Source organism: Saprolegnia diclina (genome assembly GCF_000281045.1).
Source record: "Saprolegnia diclina VS20 unplaced genomic scaffold supercont1.39, whole genome shotgun sequence".
Taxonomy (NCBI): domain Eukaryota; phylum Oomycota; class Saprolegniomycetes; order Saprolegniales; family Saprolegniaceae; genus Saprolegnia; species Saprolegnia diclina.
In genome coordinates this window covers 483772-500865 of record NW_008246106.1, presented here as the reverse complement: position 1 = coordinate 500865, position 17094 = coordinate 483772, and the positions used below count along the sequence as shown (strand labels likewise).

Here is a 17094-nt window from a genome sequence, read left to right as displayed (position 1 = left end):
GTAGTCGCGTTGGCGCTCGCTTTCTTGTGATTGGTGCAGACGTGGCCAAACACCAAGGTGCAATGTGAGAGCCAATGAAAAGCGGCGACCGCCAATGGCAGAGACCATGGCGGCGTGGACGATCGTCGAGGTCGAGGACCCGACGAGCGTGCACTCGTTCGACGAGAGGGCGGCGTTCCATGCGGTCGAGTTCCCGGCGCAGCACGGCAGCACGGTCATGAAGCTGCTCGCCACGGCGGCGATGAACCTCAAGGACATGGGCTACGGGCACCTCAAGCGCATGAAGAAGGCGGCGGCGCCTGGCCGGCTGCTTGCACTCGTGTCGCCCGACGCCATCGTCGTCGACACGATCGTTGCCGCGCTTCCGACCATCCACGACCTTGTGACCGTCAGCGTCGACGTCCCAAAGTACGCGGCGACGACCAAGGACGAGTTTGCTGTCGGCAACGCGGTGTGGCCCATGGTCTTCCACCCCAACGTTGACGTCACCTCGATACCGCTCACGGACGATGAAGTGCACCAAATGCAATCGTTTGTCGAGCGCGTCTATGAGGACGCCACAGACGCGCCATCCACCCTCGCCAACGGCTGCGGCCGCGAACACTGTGTCGTTGTCAACCCGTTGACCAACACGGTGGTGGCGTCGGCAGCGGACTGGACGCCTGTGGGCTGCAACCCGCTCATGGAGCACGCACCAATGCAGGCACTCGAGGTCGTATCGACCCAGGACGTCGCCCGCGACCAGAGCCAAACCGCGACCGAGTCGTACTTGTGCACGGGGTACGATGTCTATGTGGCCGTCGAGCCGTGCGTCATGTGTGCGATGGCGCTCGTCCACAGCCGCGTCCGGCGCGTCATCTACTTGAAGAAGAACGATGCGAGCGGCGCGCTGGGCTCCAACTACTATCTGCACACGAAGCGGTCGCTCAACCACCGGTACCGCGTCTTTCACGCGTGCCAGGCGTAGCACCGGTCGTTGTCCTAGTGTATAGAACTCTCTTCGTGTAGTCATCGCCAATAAGGAATGATAGCCAATGCATACCCGAGTGCTCGCTCTTTCCTTGAATTTGGCGTCGTCGAAGTCTAGTAACTAACTCCAGGGGATGTATGATGCAGTAATTGCTACCTATGAGTGCAGAAAATACAAAGAAAAGGTTTTTACATGTACACACAAGTTTAAAAGAAAGGACTAGGCGCTCTACATGATGACGTATTAGCGGTGCGCACCAGTCGGCGACGACGCGCGCTGCCCGAGCACTTCGTCGCGCATGCTCTCGAGAAGCGGCACAATCTGGTTGAACGCTGGTCGCGCATCTTGCTTGCGATTCCAGCAGTCGCGGAGGAGGTTCACGAGGCACGGTGGCGCGCTCTCGGGCGGTATCGGGCGCAGGTTGCCACACGCGACGCCTGGTCCGCATCAATGTGGACACCTTGTCCAGCTTAAGGAAGAATACCTTTCATGACCTCGCTCGAGCCCATGGCCGGGTACGGCTCGGACCACGCGAGCACCTCCCAGACGATGATCGAGAAGCTGTACACGTCGCAGGGCGTGCCATACTTTTCGCCGCGGAGGACCTCGGGCGCGACCCAGAGCGGACTGCCGCAGATCGACATGGTTTTGCCGACTTCGCGGAATTTCGACAAGCCAAAGTCGGCAATCTTGGTGCGCATTTTCTCATCCAGCAGGATGTTTTGCGACTTGAGGTCGCTACAAATGCTCCTTGTGGCTCTGAAATACATGTACAATCGCTCACCGATGGATAACAACAGGGTTGTGGTTGTGCAAGTACGCCAGACCGCGCGCCATATCGAGCGCAATGTTGTAGCTGAGGTGCCGGAGCGTCTCGGGTGGCGGCGTCTCGTGCTTGTGGTAATAGTCAAAGAAGCTGCCATTGACGAGGAGCTCTGTCACGAGAAGCAGGTTCGGGGGGTTGGAGCACGACCCCATAAAGAGAACAATGTTGGGGTGGTGCAACCCCTTCATGATCGAGCACTCCTTGTGAAACTCGGCGAGCGTATTTTTCGGCACAGCGCCAATCGGGAGCTTCTTGATCGCGACGGGCGTTCCAAAGTAAGTGCCCGAGTAAACGACGCCAAAGACGCCTTTGCCGATCGCGTCACCGAGAATCACGTCCTTCTCCGTGATCAAAAAGCCATCTTCCGGCTCTTGTACGTTGTTTGCGACGAGCTTGCGGTCCGGGAAGAGGATGTGGTCTTCCCACGCCTCGTCCCCGATGTACCCGATGAGCACTTGCTGGAGGACGCCAATGATCGTCGTGAACGTCGGGCGGTTGCTCGGCAGTGTGTCCCAGCATTTCGTCATGAGCGGCGCCATGGTCTGCAGCGCAACGTGGTCGATCGGTGTCAACGGCGCAAAGTCTGTCGGGCGCTTCCCCGACTGCACGATGAAGGGCACGGCGTCCGGCGAGACGCTCTCAAACGGACTCGCGCCGCTCATGGCCTCATACAAGATGATGCCAAAGCTGTACACGTCGCTCATCTCTGTGTGCTCTTCGCCGTTGAAGACCTCGGGCGCGATCCACATGGACGTGCCGACGTACGACCGACTCGTTGCCGACGCCGTGAAGCTGTCGTCGCGCATCTCCTTGAGCTTGCTAAGGCCAAAGTCCGACACTTTGCAGCGCCAGTCGGCGTCAATCAGCAGGTTGATCGACTTGAGGTCCCGATGGATGAGCGGCGGCGACGACGAGTGGAGAAAGTTCATGCCCCGCGCCGAATCCAAGAGCATGCGCAGCAAGAGCGACCAGTCGATCTTGAGCTCGTCTGAGTGGATGACGCCGTAGACACTGCCTTTCGGGCAGAGCTCCATGACCAGCCCGACGTATTCAGGGTGCAGCATGACGCCCATAAACATGACAACGTTCGGGTGGCGCAGCTGGGCCATGACGCTCGCTTCGGCACCAAAGTTGGTCACGATGGTCTGCGTGTCGCCGCGCAGCGTGATCTTCTTGACGGCCACGTTGGTCTCCTTCCAGCGCGCCGCGTAGACGCTGCCAAAGGTGCCGGACCCGAGCTCGGTGCCAATGACGACATCCTTGGGGTCAATGTGGCAGTTGGAGTTGAGAATGCCTTGGTTCTGGCCTTCGTTGGAGACGGCGACGCCGCCGCTGAACCAGCCAGTCATCTCCATCGTCATCTGGATCTGGACATTCTCCTTGGCCAAGCGCTCGGTCAAGACAAAGTCGCGCCGCTCTTCGTACTCCCAGTTCCACGAGAGAAACCCGAGGAGGATCGAGTAGAGCACGATGGCCACGTTGCACGTACCCGGCGTACTCATCGTCGTGACGTCGACGAGCGCCGTGTCATTGATGTCGATCGCGTACCGGACCCACGCGAGAAGCAGAAACGTGATGCCGCTCGCGGTCATGATGAACATGGTCTCGAGGAAGCTCATGCCCGTCGACGACGTGATGCCGAGCGAGAAGAGAAATTGCACCCACACGTTCTTCTCGCTCACGTTGGTGCCCGCGGCCGTCGTATCGAGGAGCGCGCAGATCTGCGCGACGAGGCAGATGAGCATGAGCATGATCGGGTGGTCTTGGAACTGCTGAAAGAAGATCGAGACCGAGAACCCGCAGCAGCCGACGATGCAAGGGAAGATGATGACCTTGGGAAACTCTTCCCACTGGTTGGTGTCGTTCTTCTTCAAAAGCACTTGCATGATGACGAGGAGCGGGATGAAGAAGGCCGTGATATTGGCGCCGAAGCGCAAGCGGCGCCGGTACTTGCGCTGGCGCGACTTGCGGAAGCGCGCCTCGAGCTCGACGTCGGAGAACTGAAGCGACATGAAGGACATTTCAAACTCTTCGGTCGACCGCTTGACGTTGCTGTTGCGGAAGAACTTGCCGACGGTCTTGGTCGGGCTCAGCGACGGCATCTTGAGCGGCGAGGTCTCCATGTCTTCGGCATTCGGCGTCACCTTGGGCATCGGGCGCTTCCCTGTCGCCATCAGCTAGATCGAAGCTCCACGGACTGCGAATGCAACAATGGCGCCAACCGCCGTGCCACCTATTTCAGGCGCCTTTCTTGTAACCGGTGGCACCATCTTAGGTCGCGTGTTTCTAAACCATCGCTGCCGTAGGACCCAACGTTATGGCTTATCGTTCGAGTAGAGAGACACGCTTCTGACGCAGCCCAGGACGCCGCGAAGCAAGATCAAGTAGATCTTGGTTGTTATCAAGCGGAGGGTACGTATCGCAATGATCTGGACGAGCATATAGATCGGCTGCGAGCGAGATGGGCTCGGTGGCAAGAGATGACCAAGCGGCTCTACGAGCTTTAACACTTGGCTGAACCGTGCCGATCGCGGGTGCAGCTTGTAACATGCTCACATTGTGACATTGAAGGGACTGAAGATGGCGGGATGGCGGTCGAAACGACATTTCTACACACTATAAAATCGCGTATCACGCTCGATTGCATTTAAATAGTGTGAAGAGCCTTGTTCTTCGAGCACGCAAACCGATTGGCGGATTCGTGCAATAATGCGACCAATCCAAACACTTTGTCGATGCCATTGGCCAAAAAGACGACGAAGAAAAAGTGCGGTGCAAGATCGCAATCTCCGAATGGGCCGCCCGCGGAAGCTCAAGCGCCACGTGCTCCTGCTGCTGAGCCTCCTCGTCTTTGGCAGCACGTACTGCTACGACAACCCGGGCGCGCTCAAGAGCCAGCTGCAGCAGCGCTTCCATGCGATTCCCAAGGCCCAGTACGAGGTGCTCTTTGTATCCTTTTTGCCATCTTCCTCGACGATCGATTGCATGCTATGGCCTTACATCATCCTCGCCAGAACCTCTCGTACAGTCTCTACTCGGTGCCCAATGTCATCTTGCCCTTCTTTGGCGGCCTCCTCGTCGACAAGTATGGCGTGCGTGCCATGACGCTCGGCCTCTCGACCATCGTGCTCCTCGGCCAAGTTGTCGTCGCGCTAGGCTGCACCTTCAAGAACTTTTACGTCATCCTCGTAGCTGCGTATGCTACGATTCGTCTTATGCACAGGAGCGTAGGCGGGCCGCGTCATCTTTGGCCTCGGCGGCGAGACCATGTGGGTGGCCCAAAGCACCTTTATGACACAATGGTTTGACAGCACCGAGCTCGGTGCGTCATTGCATCTTGTATTTGGAGAGTATGACACCCGTCTCCAGCGTTTGCGTTCGGTGTCAACACGTGCATTGCGCGCATGGGCACAGTCCTCAACGACAAGCTCAGCCCGGTCATCGCCGACGAGTACAGCGTCTCGGCCGCGCTCTGGGTCGGCGTTGTTCTCTGCGTCGCATCACTCCTCTGCAACGTCCTCCTCGCCCACATCGACCGGCGTGCCGAGGCCGTCCACGGGTCGCTCGTTGCCAAGCTCGACGACGTCGACGCGGCGCCGCCCCGCTTGAGCGACATTCGCCGCTTCAGGTACGCAACCTCAAACAACATGTCTCATCTTGCTATCCGTTAGCTGGTCATTCTGGGTCATTGCGGTCAAATATGTGGTTTTCTACTCGTGCATTGGCCCCTTCAACAACGTAGCAAGCTCGCTCTTCATGGAGCGCGAGTACTTCAAGACTCCAACGTCACCCGACTGCCAGCGCTGCGGCCTCGGCGCCTACGAGCTCTACTGCGACGCGATCGCACCGTCGTGTCCGCCGGTGCCGCCGTTTGCATGGCCGCTGCCACAGCTCTCGGCCAACTGCTCGATCGAGACAGCGGCCGACCAGTACCGCTGCAGCAAAGAGCCGCCGTACATCCAAGACGAAGGTATCAACTGTGACGACAGCGCGTGGCGCAACGGCCAGTTCACGGCCATGTACTGCGCCAAGAAGAGCGCGGCGGCCGAGACCGCGGCGTCGACCATGAGCATCGCGCCGCTCATCATTGCGTTTCTTGCGCCGCTCTGCGGCAGCCTCATCGACGCGATCGGCTTGCGTCCGTTCCTGGCTCTTGGCGCCGAGATGGCGCTTGTCGTGGCCCACGCCATCATTGGTTTTATGCCCGAGATACCGGTCGTCTGGCCGCTCGTGCTTATCGGCGTCGGCGCCTGCTTCTTCTCCTCGTCCATGTGGCCCTGCGTACCATGTATGTTCTCTGAGTACTATCTTGCATCTCACAGTTGGCGAGCGTAGACGTCGTCGAGCCGCGCTTTGTGGGCACGGCCTTTGGCGCGATGACCTCGTTTTCGGTCCCCCTACCCCTACCCTACCCCTCCTCACAGATGGTGTAGAACATGGGCCTCGCGGTCGTGCCGCTGCTTGTCGCATCCGTGTACAATGCGTCCGGCAAGTACATTCCGGAGGTGGTGTATGTTTTTTTGGGGTTTGCGAGCCTCACGGTGGCCTTTGGCGTGCTGCTGGCGATCATGGACGTCGCCAACGGCTGCCGGCTCACGCGCAAATCGCTGTCGCCGATGTTGGAGAAGCGGCACTCGCTCGGCGACGCGTCGTCGTCATCGCTTCTCGACACGCTGCTCATGGACGAAGAAGACGAGGACGAGTAGACGACTCTAGTAGTTACACTACGACAAGGACGAGAAGCCGTTATTTCCATTCGGGCCGCGCCACTCGGGGCTTGGCGTTCTTGTTTTGCATGGCCTTGGCAATCTCCATGCTCTTGGCAATGCGCTAGGGAAGAACCGGTATAGAGACCGATTGGAGAAGAGAGAAACGTACCGAAATGTACCCTGGGACTTCCTTTGTGCGGGGTTTGAACGTGCATTCGCGAAATTCCTGGATCTCTTGCTGCTGGAGCGCTTTGCGCTGCTTCTCGTAGAGCTTGAGCGTCTGTTCTTGGAGGCGCTGTATCAGATCTGAGATACGCAAATGCTCGAATGCAGCCATGTGGACGTACTTGGACGTACGTCTCGGGGCTCGAGAGCACCTTGAGCTTGCCTTCGCCGCGGTGGTCGTTGACCTGCGGCCGAAACGTGAGCTGCGCCATCTCGCCTTGCTCCATCTAGATGGCCTTGACCATAGTGTTCATGGTGCTAGAAGGTACCTTGAGCTTCATGAGGCGCTGGGAGGTTTCTCGTTTGAGCAGATCGCCGCGGCTGAGCTCCGTGACCGACCGCCCCGCGCGTCTCATGCTGGCTTCGTTGATTTGCGGGCGGAATGTACACTGGGGGTCCTGTACCATGAAGTATAGTTTGAGAGAGAGTTGGAGAAGATGGTGGACCTGGAGCTTGATACTTTTCTTCTTGAGCTTGTCGTGTTCTTTGCGGAGTGCGTACTTGGCGACGCGCTCGATAAAGTCGCCTTTCCGTCCTTGCTGCATGATCTCGATCGATTTTTTGTTGATTTCGGGCTTGAAGTCAAACTCGGTCCGGTGCCGCGCCTGTGGACAACTTGTCCTTTCTGCGACTCGGCAAACCCACTGCGTACCGACTCCAACTTGGCGTGGCGCTCGCGCTGCTTGGCCTCTTGGCGGTGCACAAAGGCTTCGAACCGCCGCTGGCGCGCCGCAACTTCAGCGCTGTCGTCGGTGCGCGCCGAGCCGGCCGAGTTCGGTCGCGGCTTGCCCTGGCCCGCCTACTCGGCCGCGCTATATACCATTTGGTCGAATGCGAGTGTGTCGTACGTGGTGGCCACGGTTGATACGAATGTCGTCTTGGCTGTGCACCGACTCGGAGAGAAGCGAGCCGCCGCTGGAGCTACCACCGAGCATCGAGGGATGTTCGTCGACTCCGTCATAGCCCGTCAGCGGACGACTAGAAACCATGGAGTGTCGTCTGATCGAGACGCTATGTACCTGAGCCGGTCAAAGATATTTTGTTGCGTGTAGAGCTGGGCCGAGACCATGTCTTTTGGAATTGCGTTGATCTTGGGGCTAAACGTACACTGCTCCATCTCTATCCATGTATCCACATGAACTATCCAATGGCTGTATTTGGATACAAACGACGTACCCAGTGTGGGCACGTCGGGCGCAAACTTCTTGTAGGCCTTCTCCTTGTACTTGGAGCGCGCGATCGACGAGTACGCGCTCTTGGTCACGTGCGGTCGGAACGTGCACTCGCGCTGCCGGTCCTCGTCCTACAAGTGCGATAGTACAATATGCCAGCTTCTCACGTACCTCTTGTTCTCTTGCGCGCACGGCAAGCTCGTCCCGGAGTTTATAGTTAACGACATCCTGTACACATAGTACATAGCAATTTAGTCCCTAGCGTTGACGTACCTTGTACAGGCGGTCCGAGACCGTGTCGGTGCTCCGGCTCCGGAGGCGCGAGGCCACTTTTTTCGATTTCTAAAATGGCCACATGTGGTATTGACCAGGAAGAGAGGTCGATGTACTGAATTGATGGCAGGCGAGAACGTGCATTCGACTAGCTCGGACTCGAGCTGCTCCTGCTTGAGCTACGCAATGTGAGCTCCAAGCAGCAAGGTAGTTATAGGGTACCCGCTCCTTGAGACTCTCTTTTTGCTGCTTCCAGCGAGAGACACGCACATGGAACGAGTCTTCGTCGAGGTACTGTACATAGCGCTGCGGCGACGTCGCTTCGTACGCTTCGTTGCAGGCCGGGTTTGCATCGTCGCTGAGGCTGCTGGCGCCCGAGGACGACTCTTGGTACGTCGCTGGCACGTAGAACGACCGGCCAATCGAGTCGATCGACTTGGGCGCATCAAGAACAACGGGGCTGCGCTCGGCGGCGAGGCGGCTCGCGAGCAGCTGGTGCACGCTGATGATCTTGGCTTGGTCGTGCGAGACGCCGGCGCGGTCGGGCTCGAGCACCTGCAGCGTCTGGCGGGGCGGCGCCTCGGCGGGCACCTCGGGCGTCGATGGCTGCAGCTTGGAGAGCTGCTGGAAGAGCTCTGCTTTCGAGATCTCGCCCGACTTGAGCTGCTGCATGAGCCCCGAGATCGCATGCGCCTTCGGGTTCATCGTGGCACAAGAATAACACTCACGAAGGGTCACACGCGATCCGGAAACGTCCGGATAAAAAGGCAACGTGGCTGCGCGCACGCAACTTTACCCGCCGGCGAATGGCGTTGCCACGTCATTCGCGAGCGGTTGACGACATCTTGTTGCAGCATTGCACAAGCGGAAAGAAGACTCATATTGTCAGTATACGTACAAGGGTTTGGCGGGCTTGTGCCATCAACTGCGGCGCGTTCACCAGGTAGCCGCTGTCCAGGCGAAATACCCCGTGACCATCGTCCCGAGCGACGCTGCTGCACGACTTGGTGCCGGCCGGCGCGATCGCATGGACCCGCTCATGGCTTGCGACGCTACCAAATATCGACGATGTGCTGAGAACCGCGGTGTACGAGGTGCTATTGCACTCGCGTGGTGCGCTGCCGCGCCAACTGGTCGAGCCCAAAGCCCATTCGGAGGTCCGTTCCGATCGCTGCGGTGTCGAGTTTATGCATGAGGAGCTACCGCGTTGCCTGCTTTGGGCTATTTGGTCAAGCAGTCGCACCAAGCGTGCTGACCAACCTCGAGGCATGGAGACTCGCTGCACTACCACTTACCAAGAAGCGCAAATTTGGCGCGATCGAGGCGTAACTACATTGTTTTATCCGTCGATAGAATCCGTCTCGCTTGGACCAATTTGCACGAAATCAATGTCTTTTGTAGTCGCTCACTGTTTTTGCGTTTTGATTGTCCAGTCCCACGTCGACAAACTCGTAGGATTCTCCTTCTGGCGCTGCTTTAGCCTTGCCAGCGCGTCGTGTCATGTGCAGAAATCAATATTTTCTCGGCCTGTCGCTCTGCACGACACGTAGAATCAGCGGGCGCTACATAGCTCGGTGTCGGAGGCGTAGCATTGAAGTGCAAAGGCCGCTGGAACCAATAGCTGAGCGTTACTGACAAAACGGAAAGCGCTTTTTCAACACCTAGAATGCACGGTGCGGTGCTGTCGATCTACACTTCGATGAGCCGGCTCGCGGCGTTTGCTGCCATCTTTTACATCTTGTTCATTGATGTCACGGGGTCGTTTGCGACCAAAGACAGCATCAAGGGAGCGTCGGAGGAGATGTTCAACCCGAGCAACCGCTACTCGCAGTCGTACATGCTCACGTTTGTCCAGGCGCGCGTCACAAACGCTCCGCTACCAATGAACGCAACGACGACGCTACCGCCACAAGGATCTGCGAGTCTTCTCTACTTGGACGCAGCCGATCCAAGCAACCACTCGACCCTCGGCTTCAACCGCGATGGATGTCTCGAGCCATTGAGCAGTGACCACATTTACACGCCAACGTACGTCGCCAAGGTACTCCCGCTCCTTCTCGATCATCAGAGCTGGCATTCGATCAACCTCACGACCGACTGGGTGCTCGTCGACTGCAGCTACCAGGGCCGCACACTTGGTGATACGACCGCCTTCAAAATTCATGTTCTGGACCGCCAGTTCACGCGGCTCACATCCATCTTCCTCCAAACGATGATGCTCGAGCGCCCTGTGAAGCAATGGCGCGTGGCGTGCGGCACCGCGACCATCTCAACGATGGACTTGTCGGCCGTGAGTTGGCAAGACGGCGCGCTCACCTCGTCGCAGGTGGCCACGTACGACGTCATGGTCGGCACGGAGTTTCCATACGTTCACTACCCATTCGACTATGTGCGGCTGCTCAACCCCGCGAGCCGGTCGGGGGCGTGGGAGGCCGTGATCATTGCAACTGGTGAGCCTGTGACGATCTCGGGTAGCACGGGCACATACCGGTACTCGCCGCGCACCCAAGGCCGGTACAGCTACTTTGTGTGGCAGCTCCCAGCCAACCCGATATCCTATCTGAGCACTATTCAGTGGGTTAATGTTGTCTACTCAGTCGATTCGTGGGCCTGGGTTCGCTATATCGTCGATATGGGCATCAGCCTCATCCTCACCACCGATACGGTCGTTGGGGTCATCGCGTCGCTCAACATCTACCGCACCCAGCACATTTTGTGGGTTCCCGACGTCTACCCTGGCATCCAGGCCGAGATTATGATTCGGAGCTTACTGCTTCTCGCGATCTGCGTCACGACCGACTGGTGGCACCTCTTTGAGTACTGCATGGTCAAGTGCACGGCGCGTCAGTCATGGGGCTACAGCGAGCTTGTCTTGGAGGCTGTCGTGCGCTCAGACCTCCAAGTCCTTTATCTCGCTCTCTTCCAGCTGCTCGCGAGTCTTCTGGGCCTCCGCCTTCACGTTGCTCTCCTTTTGACCATCTACTTTGGCTGCTACACGTTCTGCGATGCAATCATCGCCGCGTGGCCTCTGCAAGCCGAGGCGGCGTCCGCCTGGCTCTACCACAACTACCTCCTCAACACCCTTGTGGCCAACGGCGGCATGGACATGTGGGCGTACCATGAGAACTACGAGACCTCGTGGGATGTCATGGCCGCTCAACTCGTCTGGTATCTTCTGGCACTCGCGATTGCCGCTGCGTACGTCCTACTCTTGTCCGTCCATGCTTGGTGCACGCGCCGCCGCAGAACCAACGTTGTCTCTGACAGCAGCTCCATCGTCGGTCTGTCGTCAATATCTGGACCGGCAACTCAGCACATTTCCTTCATCTTCCTCAAGAGTAGTTTCAAAGCTGCCTTTGACGCAAACCGCGTCTTCATGTTCAGTGCCAAAGCGACAGAAGCGACGATCTTCGAGCGTCACGTGCGGCGGAACCAAATGATAACCTCCGGGCTCGTCGCACCGCTGACCGATCACGTCATCATCGACGGCGTCGTCCACGCGTCGCACTCGCTCGTGTGGCTGCTGGGCTTTGTGCTCCTCGCCGACGACGTCCTCTTGACCATTGAGGACGTGCCAAAGCTCTGGATCAACGCGCTGCTGGCCCGCGATGTCTTTGCAGTCTATGGCTACAAGCTCAATGAGACGAAAGACTCGATAGCGCCGCTGGCCGAGCGCATCTCAGCGCGCAGCTACGGCCTTGGAGACTTGATCGCGCTCTCGCTCAAGCCGCTGCGGTGACGATACACCAAGGTTACTTGGTAGAAAACACAATACGGTACTAGTAGTCACTATCGTCATTTGCCCTAGTCGCTCTTGCGCTCCAAGACGTCCGTGTGTCTCCAGCTGCCCAAGGCGTCCAAAGCGCAGCTCAAGCAGCTCCAGGCGATCCTCGAGGCCAACGACGTCGCTGTGGACATTGGCTCGTACAAGGACGCACCGCCGGGCCTCCGCATCTGATGCGGCGCGACCGTCGAGAAAGAAGACCTCGAAGCGCTCATGCCGTGGATCGAGTACGCGTACCACCAAGTCGTTGACGAGCCGAGCGCGTAATTCTGTCGTTCGTTTAACGTGTCTACTCTACACCAACATCAAGGACATGAGACTTGCTTAATTCAATTGACCCACATATACGATACCGTTTCCATAACCAAAAGCTACCCATGTCAACTACCGGTGCTTGACAAAGCAGCGTTTGCCTTAAGTAAGATGACCTACGACGAGCCAGAGAAGCTGGAGCGCAGCCGGATCTCGCGTGACACCACCGCAAAACGGTTTTCACATGGCTGCTTCGCTCGGGGGCAGAAGGACGCGAGGCGTGCAGTACCGCTGCACCTCGGGTAAGGCGTGGCGGGTTGCTCAGCGGAGATCGGAAGCTAGAAGGCGAGGCTCTGTCCATCAGCCGTTGGTTTCGCTGAGCCGCTTCCTTTGAACAGTCCGTTTCGACTCCTTGCCCATTAAACGGGAAAACTCGCGATGCTGCGCAAGGCGTCGACGCGAACGATCTCCGTCGCTGGTTTGCGCCACAGCGCTATGGTCGTCCCCACCTCGTGCGAGCCAGAACCGATCGTCGACGACGAGGCGCAGGTGCTTCTCGATGCCAACGACGTCAACAAGTCGATGGCGGAGCTGCTCCACGAAGGCAAGACACGAGCCGTGCTTGCCCGCCTCGAGCGACCAGAGATCTCGGAAGAAGATTTGACGGAAGAATACGTGGTACACACGAACCGCTCGAGCTATCCTAATCGATTCTTCATGGTAGGATTTGGACGTGCTCTCGACCGCCGTGGAATACGGGCACAAGGACGTCGCCCAACGTATCTTGGCGCGGCCCGAACTCGCTTCGATGCCAGAGGTTGATAGTACATCGACGGCTTGCACAAGACACTATTGGGTTCTAGTACATCTTGCACCCGCTCATGATGGCGACGAAGCGCGATCGATTAAGTTTTGTCGAGATGCTCACGGCGCACAACCCAGCGCTCATCACAACCTTTGGGTCGACGGTACGTTCGTACCCAAGACAGCACTTTGGAACGTCCAACCGTAGAGGTACACGGTCGATATGTTCCAAGGCAACTCGTTGCTGCATTATGCAGCTGGAAGCAACGCCCACACCATGCTTCCGTGGCTTTTGCAGCGTCAGGTGTCGGCTAATTCGCGTGACAATGTCCTCTCAACCCCTCTCACGCCTCTCTCGTCACCATGCAATCATGCAAGTAGTACGGCAATACACCACTCCATTCCGCGAGTCGAAGACGCCACATGCGCGCCTTGGTGCTCCTCTTGCGGGCGGGTGCTGATGTGAATGCCGTCAACAAAGTACGTGCCTCTCACATGCCATGAAGACGAGCCAGTAAATGCTAGGATGGCGAGACGGTGCTGCATACGATCATCAGGACATTGTATCAAGGCTTGGGGCGAACAACGCTCGCCTATTTACAGCGGCTGTTTGTCTCAAACATCGATATTCAAGCTACGAATAAGGTGTACAAGTGCAAGACGAAAACGACTAAGTAAATATACTAGAGCGGAAAAACGGCGGCCGAGCTCACGACCGATATTGACGTCGCCGATGTTCTCGCGAAAGAAGCTGCGTTTCGGTCAGAATTCCCAGTGCACTGCATCGCCCGATGCAACAACGTGGCAGCCATCGATGCGTGGCTGGCCGAGATGAGCGCCAGTGCCGCCAAAGACGTGACGCGCCGCATGAAGATTGAACGGGCCATTTCGGCCACCGACAAGGTAGCGTCTATGCCTTGACCATATTGTCTTCTAAAATAGTACCTTAAGGATGGACGCAGTGTCTTGATGTACGCAGTCGATGCCATCGACGTTTTGCAAACCGACCAAGTCCTCAACCACCTCTTGCCACACTGTTCGATCGATGTCCTCAAGTTGCAAGACAAGGTACGTGGAGTCGTGACTTGACAGACTAGCTGACGAGCAGAATAGTATGGGAAGAGTACGTTGGATTACCTCTTGGAGAAGGACATTGTGTGCACGGCCAATATTGACGGCGCGTCCAACGCCCCGCTTGTCAAGGCGCTCGACGCCTTGTCGCGTCAGTCGACGCTACCACTCTGCTTTGCACCCAGAGTACCACCACAATAGCTATAACGTTTGTTGACGAGAATCGTAGGCTACGCTTCCACGCGGGGGCGCACCACCGCGGACCTGCTCCGGCGCGTGCATGGAGGCCGGCCGGTCCCGCACGGTGCATTTTGCCCAACTGGCGGCCGATGGTAATTGGACGGACCTCGCGACCGCTCTCCAGGTCCCCGTTGACGAGGACGCAATCAACGTTCGCGATAGCTCGGTAACGCTATGGACGCTTTCTCGCGTCTGGGACGCATTGTGGGTAGGGCTACACGGCGCTGCATCACATTTGTATCAAAGCCAATGTCCGTATGCTGCAGCTGCTTGTGCAACAGCCCAAGCTCGACTTGAGTATGGGGACGCACGATGTACGCTACAACGTATGTAGCTCCCTGTTAACGAATATGGCTGTAGGAGCCGTACTTGAACGCCCTGCAGCTGGCCCTCGTGCACGACTTTGAGGACGGTGTGCGCATTCTCCTTGCCGCTGGCGCGCCACACTGCGTTTACGACGCCTACTTTGCGGTAATTCGATACGAGTACGCCGACGATATACAGGTTGTGTTAGGCACGGATTTGCAAGATGCGCAAAGGTGCTACCGCGAGCGAGAATCTCGCTTTGGACAGCTGGGAGCTCGAGCATCGTTACCCAGCGTACTACCTCGTGCGTCTCGCCAACGTCACCGAGGCTGAACGCTGCATCGGGGTACGCAAAGTAAATTTCATAGTCATTCAACTATATTCCTCTTCCCTTTAGGCCAAAGAAACCCCACTGCACGTCGCGGTTCGAAAAGCCTCGCCCCTTTCGATTGTGGAAAAGCTACTCGAGACCGACGACGTCGACATGGACGCGCGCAACGATGTATCACCTTTTGAGCAAATGCCATTCAATTGAGTTTGCCACGTAGAACGGCGAGACGGCACTCCTTATCGCAGTCAAGAACGGCTCGATGGACCACGTCAAGTGCCTCCTCACAAAGGGCGCCGATGCCGAACTTTGTGACAAGGTATTTCCCATTGCATTGTCTCGGAAATTGATCGACAATCTTGGGTAGAACGATCGGTCGCCACTCATGTTTGCGGCCGAGCAGGGCAAGCTAGAGCTAATTGAGCTATTGATGGAGCACCTCGACGACTTGCCAGCGGGAGAGGTATTCGTCTCCTAACGAGTTGGAAGGTCACGAACGATGATCGTAGGTCTTTTTCCGTAGTGGGAGATTCGTCTATGGCATCGAGGTCTGGGTCCTCTTCACACGAGAGGGGGCAGTGCGCAATGACTCGAAAGCATTTCTGCATCGACGGGCAGTGCGCATGGTCACGCTGAGGGTCAACGACGCCTTTACCAAGAATACGTTTCTCAAAGCCATTTCGTGCAGCGCGGCGCTTGTCCAGACGTATCTCAACGACTGTGTCTCCATGAACCGCCACGACATTTCGTTTTTCAATGTACACATTGTCTTTATTTCGAACGCCATTGAGATTCGGTAGCTACGCGTGGTCTACGGCACCAACGCCAAGGAGAGTCCGCTCTACACGATCCTCAATCTGAATCTCAAGGACGCGGACGAGACGTTTGCGGCTCAAAAACTTTGTTTGGAGCATGCTGTGTTCCGTCGGCTTCTCGAGATCAAGTGGGAGCTCTTTGGCCGGCGCATGTATGTCGAGCGCCTCCTCATGCACCTCTTACTACTGGTGACGATGACGATCTCGTCCATTCTCTTTGGTGACGCGCCGCCGTCATCGACAAGCTACGGCATCAGCCTCACGACGCTTTGTTTCACGGCGGTTGGCTACGTAGCCGCGCAGGGTCTCCGGCCACGGACGTACTTTGCTCGATTCGAGTATTATCGTTTTTGGCCGTCTCGTCTGCGCCTGCACCTGGCGCTGCTAGTGATTTTTGGCACGGTTGTGACAGCTGTCCCGTTGCTGCGCGCTGCGGACGCGCTTGCGATGGGATCCTGGTATGCGACGTTCAACCACGTACTCCTGGGGTTGACGGCCTCGTACTTTATCATCAACGAGGTCCAAGAGATGCACGGCGACCGACGTCAGTACTTTTCGGCGACCATCAACGTCGTGCAACTGGTCAACTACGGTCTCATCCTCGGCCTCTTCGTGCCCATGAAACTCAACTGGATTCCTACGGCCGACATCGTGCAGGTCGGCGTCGGCGCCATCCTCAATTTGGTGCTCTGGGTCCTCTCGTTGCAGTTCTTGGAGGTCGTCTCGTCGGCCAGCTACCTTCTCCCGATGATGGCGCGCCTCTTTGGGGACGTTTGGAATTTTTTCCTCATTTTTGGCATTTTCCAAATTGGCTTGACGCTCATCTTCTACCAGCTCTTTGTGCTCGAGCCCGACGCCGCGTTCAGCTCTCTCGGTCAGTCGTTCATGTCGACGTACTTTGTCACGTTTGGCCAAGTCCCTCTCGACGCGCTACAGGCCTACGGTGACGGCAGCGACAGCTACGCATCCACCATGTACACGGGGCTCGCGATCCTCATGATGGCGCACTCGGCCATCGTCGTCGTCATCCTCCTCAACGTGCTTCTGGCCATGATGAACCAGACGGTGACGAGCGGCCTGGAGAAGGCGAGAACACAAGCACTGATCAGCTACGCGCGGTGCATTCTCCGCTTGGAGATCACGATGAACCTGAGTGAGAAAGACGTCGAGCACTTCACACACGTTGTCGATAACGACGGCAAGATGGCGCTCCACCGCATCTTTACCGAGCGCGTGCCCAAGACGAAGCTGGGCCTCTCGAGAGACCAAGTCGACGCTTTAGTAGAGGCAACCACGAACCGCGCAGCGTGGATCAAGCA

General features: G+C 57.5%; 6 protein-coding genes across 7 annotated transcripts; 4 read left to right on the top strand and 2 right to left on the bottom strand.

The window, feature by feature from the left end:
* The first annotated feature begins 5 nt into the window (after nucleotides 1-5).
* On the top strand, nucleotides 6-1101 carry SDRG_11158 (hypothetical protein). The gene has a single exon (XM_008617187.1). The coding sequence runs from the start codon at nucleotides 95-97 to the stop codon at nucleotides 965-967; it is 873 nt and encodes a 290-aa protein (XP_008615409.1). The 5' UTR covers nucleotides 6-94; the 3' UTR covers nucleotides 968-1101.
* Nucleotides 1102-1156: 55 nt separating this feature from the next.
* Nucleotides 1157-4022, bottom strand: SDRG_11157 (TKL protein kinase). Its single transcript, XM_008617186.1, has 3 exons — nucleotides 1755-4022; nucleotides 1455-1708; nucleotides 1157-1407 (listed from the first exon to the last, which is right to left on the bottom strand). Exons 1-3 carry the CDS (start codon nucleotides 3968-3970, stop codon nucleotides 1214-1216), a joined length of 2664 nt encoding a protein of 887 aa, XP_008615408.1. The 5' UTR covers nucleotides 3971-4022; the 3' UTR covers nucleotides 1157-1213.
* Nucleotides 4023-4549: 527 nt separating this feature from the next.
* SDRG_11156 lies at nucleotides 4550-6551 on the top strand (the record flags this gene model as incomplete). Of its 2 annotated transcripts, XM_008617185.1 has the most annotated exons (7): nucleotides 4590-4745; nucleotides 4811-4984; nucleotides 5028-5118; nucleotides 5166-5424; nucleotides 5468-6084; nucleotides 6132-6187; nucleotides 6230-6502. In XM_008617185.1, the coding sequence occupies exons 1-7, from the start codon at nucleotides 4590-4592 to the stop codon at nucleotides 6500-6502; spliced, it is 1626 nt and encodes a 541-aa protein (XP_008615407.1). The 2 variants fall into 2 exon arrangements, with proteins under 2 accessions (XP_008615406.1, XP_008615407.1); XM_008617184.1 differs by having other exon boundaries at nucleotides 4550-4984; nucleotides 6230-6551.
* SDRG_11155 (hypothetical protein) lies at nucleotides 6474-8886 on the bottom strand. The gene is made up of 13 exons (XM_008617183.1): nucleotides 8398-8886; nucleotides 8292-8354; nucleotides 8176-8244; nucleotides 8074-8130; nucleotides 7907-8033; nucleotides 7750-7849; nucleotides 7579-7708; nucleotides 7383-7529; nucleotides 7177-7335; nucleotides 7000-7128; nucleotides 6853-6957; nucleotides 6675-6800; nucleotides 6474-6626 (listed from the first exon to the last, which is right to left on the bottom strand). Exons 1-13 carry the CDS (start codon nucleotides 8878-8880, stop codon nucleotides 6543-6545), a joined length of 1779 nt encoding a protein of 592 aa, XP_008615405.1. The 5' UTR covers nucleotides 8881-8886; the 3' UTR covers nucleotides 6474-6542.
* Nucleotides 8887-9874: 988 nt separating this feature from the next.
* On the top strand, nucleotides 9875-12133 carry SDRG_11154 (hypothetical protein; the record flags this gene model as incomplete). The annotated part of the gene is made up of 3 exons (XM_008617182.1): nucleotides 9875-11910; nucleotides 11939-11951; nucleotides 11984-12133. The coding sequence occupies 3 exons, from the start codon at nucleotides 9875-9877 to the stop codon at nucleotides 12131-12133; spliced, it is 2199 nt and encodes a 732-aa protein (XP_008615404.1).
* Nucleotides 12134-13319: 1186 nt separating this feature from the next.
* SDRG_11153 (hypothetical protein) lies at nucleotides 13320-17057 on the top strand (the record flags this gene model as incomplete). The annotated part of the gene is made up of 15 exons (XM_008617181.1): nucleotides 13320-13343; nucleotides 13397-13495; nucleotides 13703-13918; nucleotides 13958-14083; nucleotides 14129-14272; nucleotides 14316-14477; nucleotides 14539-14640; nucleotides 14687-14797; nucleotides 14841-14978; nucleotides 15030-15134; nucleotides 15181-15279; nucleotides 15328-15423; nucleotides 15470-15718; nucleotides 15761-17008; nucleotides 17046-17057. Exons 2-15 carry the CDS (start codon nucleotides 13439-13441, stop codon nucleotides 17055-17057), a joined length of 2865 nt encoding a protein of 954 aa, XP_008615403.1. The 5' UTR covers nucleotides 13320-13343; nucleotides 13397-13438.
* Nucleotides 17058-17094: the final 37 nt, after the last annotated feature.

What these genes read in the sequence shown, in the direction of transcription:
- SDRG_11158 (XM_008617187.1), top strand. Translation starts at nt 95, where the DNA reads ATGGCAGAGACCATGGCGGCGTGGACGATCGTCGAGGTCGAGGACCCG.
- SDRG_11157 (XM_008617186.1), bottom strand. Translation starts at nt 3,970, where the DNA reads ATGGCGACAGGGAAGCGCCCGATGCCCAAGGTGACGCCGAATGCCGAA. An exon ending in AACCCTGTTGTTATCCATCG is followed by an intron (nt 1,709 to 1,754) that starts GTGAGCGATTGT and finishes GAGCATTTGTAG; the next exon opens with CGACCTCAAGTCGCAAAACA. An exon ending in CTCGAGCGAGGTCATGAAAG is followed by an intron (nt 1,408 to 1,454) that starts GTATTCTTCCTT and finishes GATGCGGACCAG; the next exon opens with GCGTCGCGTGTGGCAACCTG.
- SDRG_11155 (XM_008617183.1), bottom strand. Translation starts at nt 8,880, where the DNA reads ATGAACCCGAAGGCGCATGCGATCTCGGGGCTCATGCAGCAGCTCAAG. An exon ending in GTATCAACCGTGGCCACCAC is followed by an intron (nt 7,530 to 7,578) that starts GTACGACACACT and finishes GCGGCCGAGTAG; the next exon opens with GCGGGCCAGGGCAAGCCGCG. An exon ending in GCCACGCCAAGTTGGAGTCG is followed by an intron (nt 7,336 to 7,382) that starts GTACGCAGTGGG and finishes AGTTGTCCACAG; the next exon opens with GCGCGGCACCGGACCGAGTT.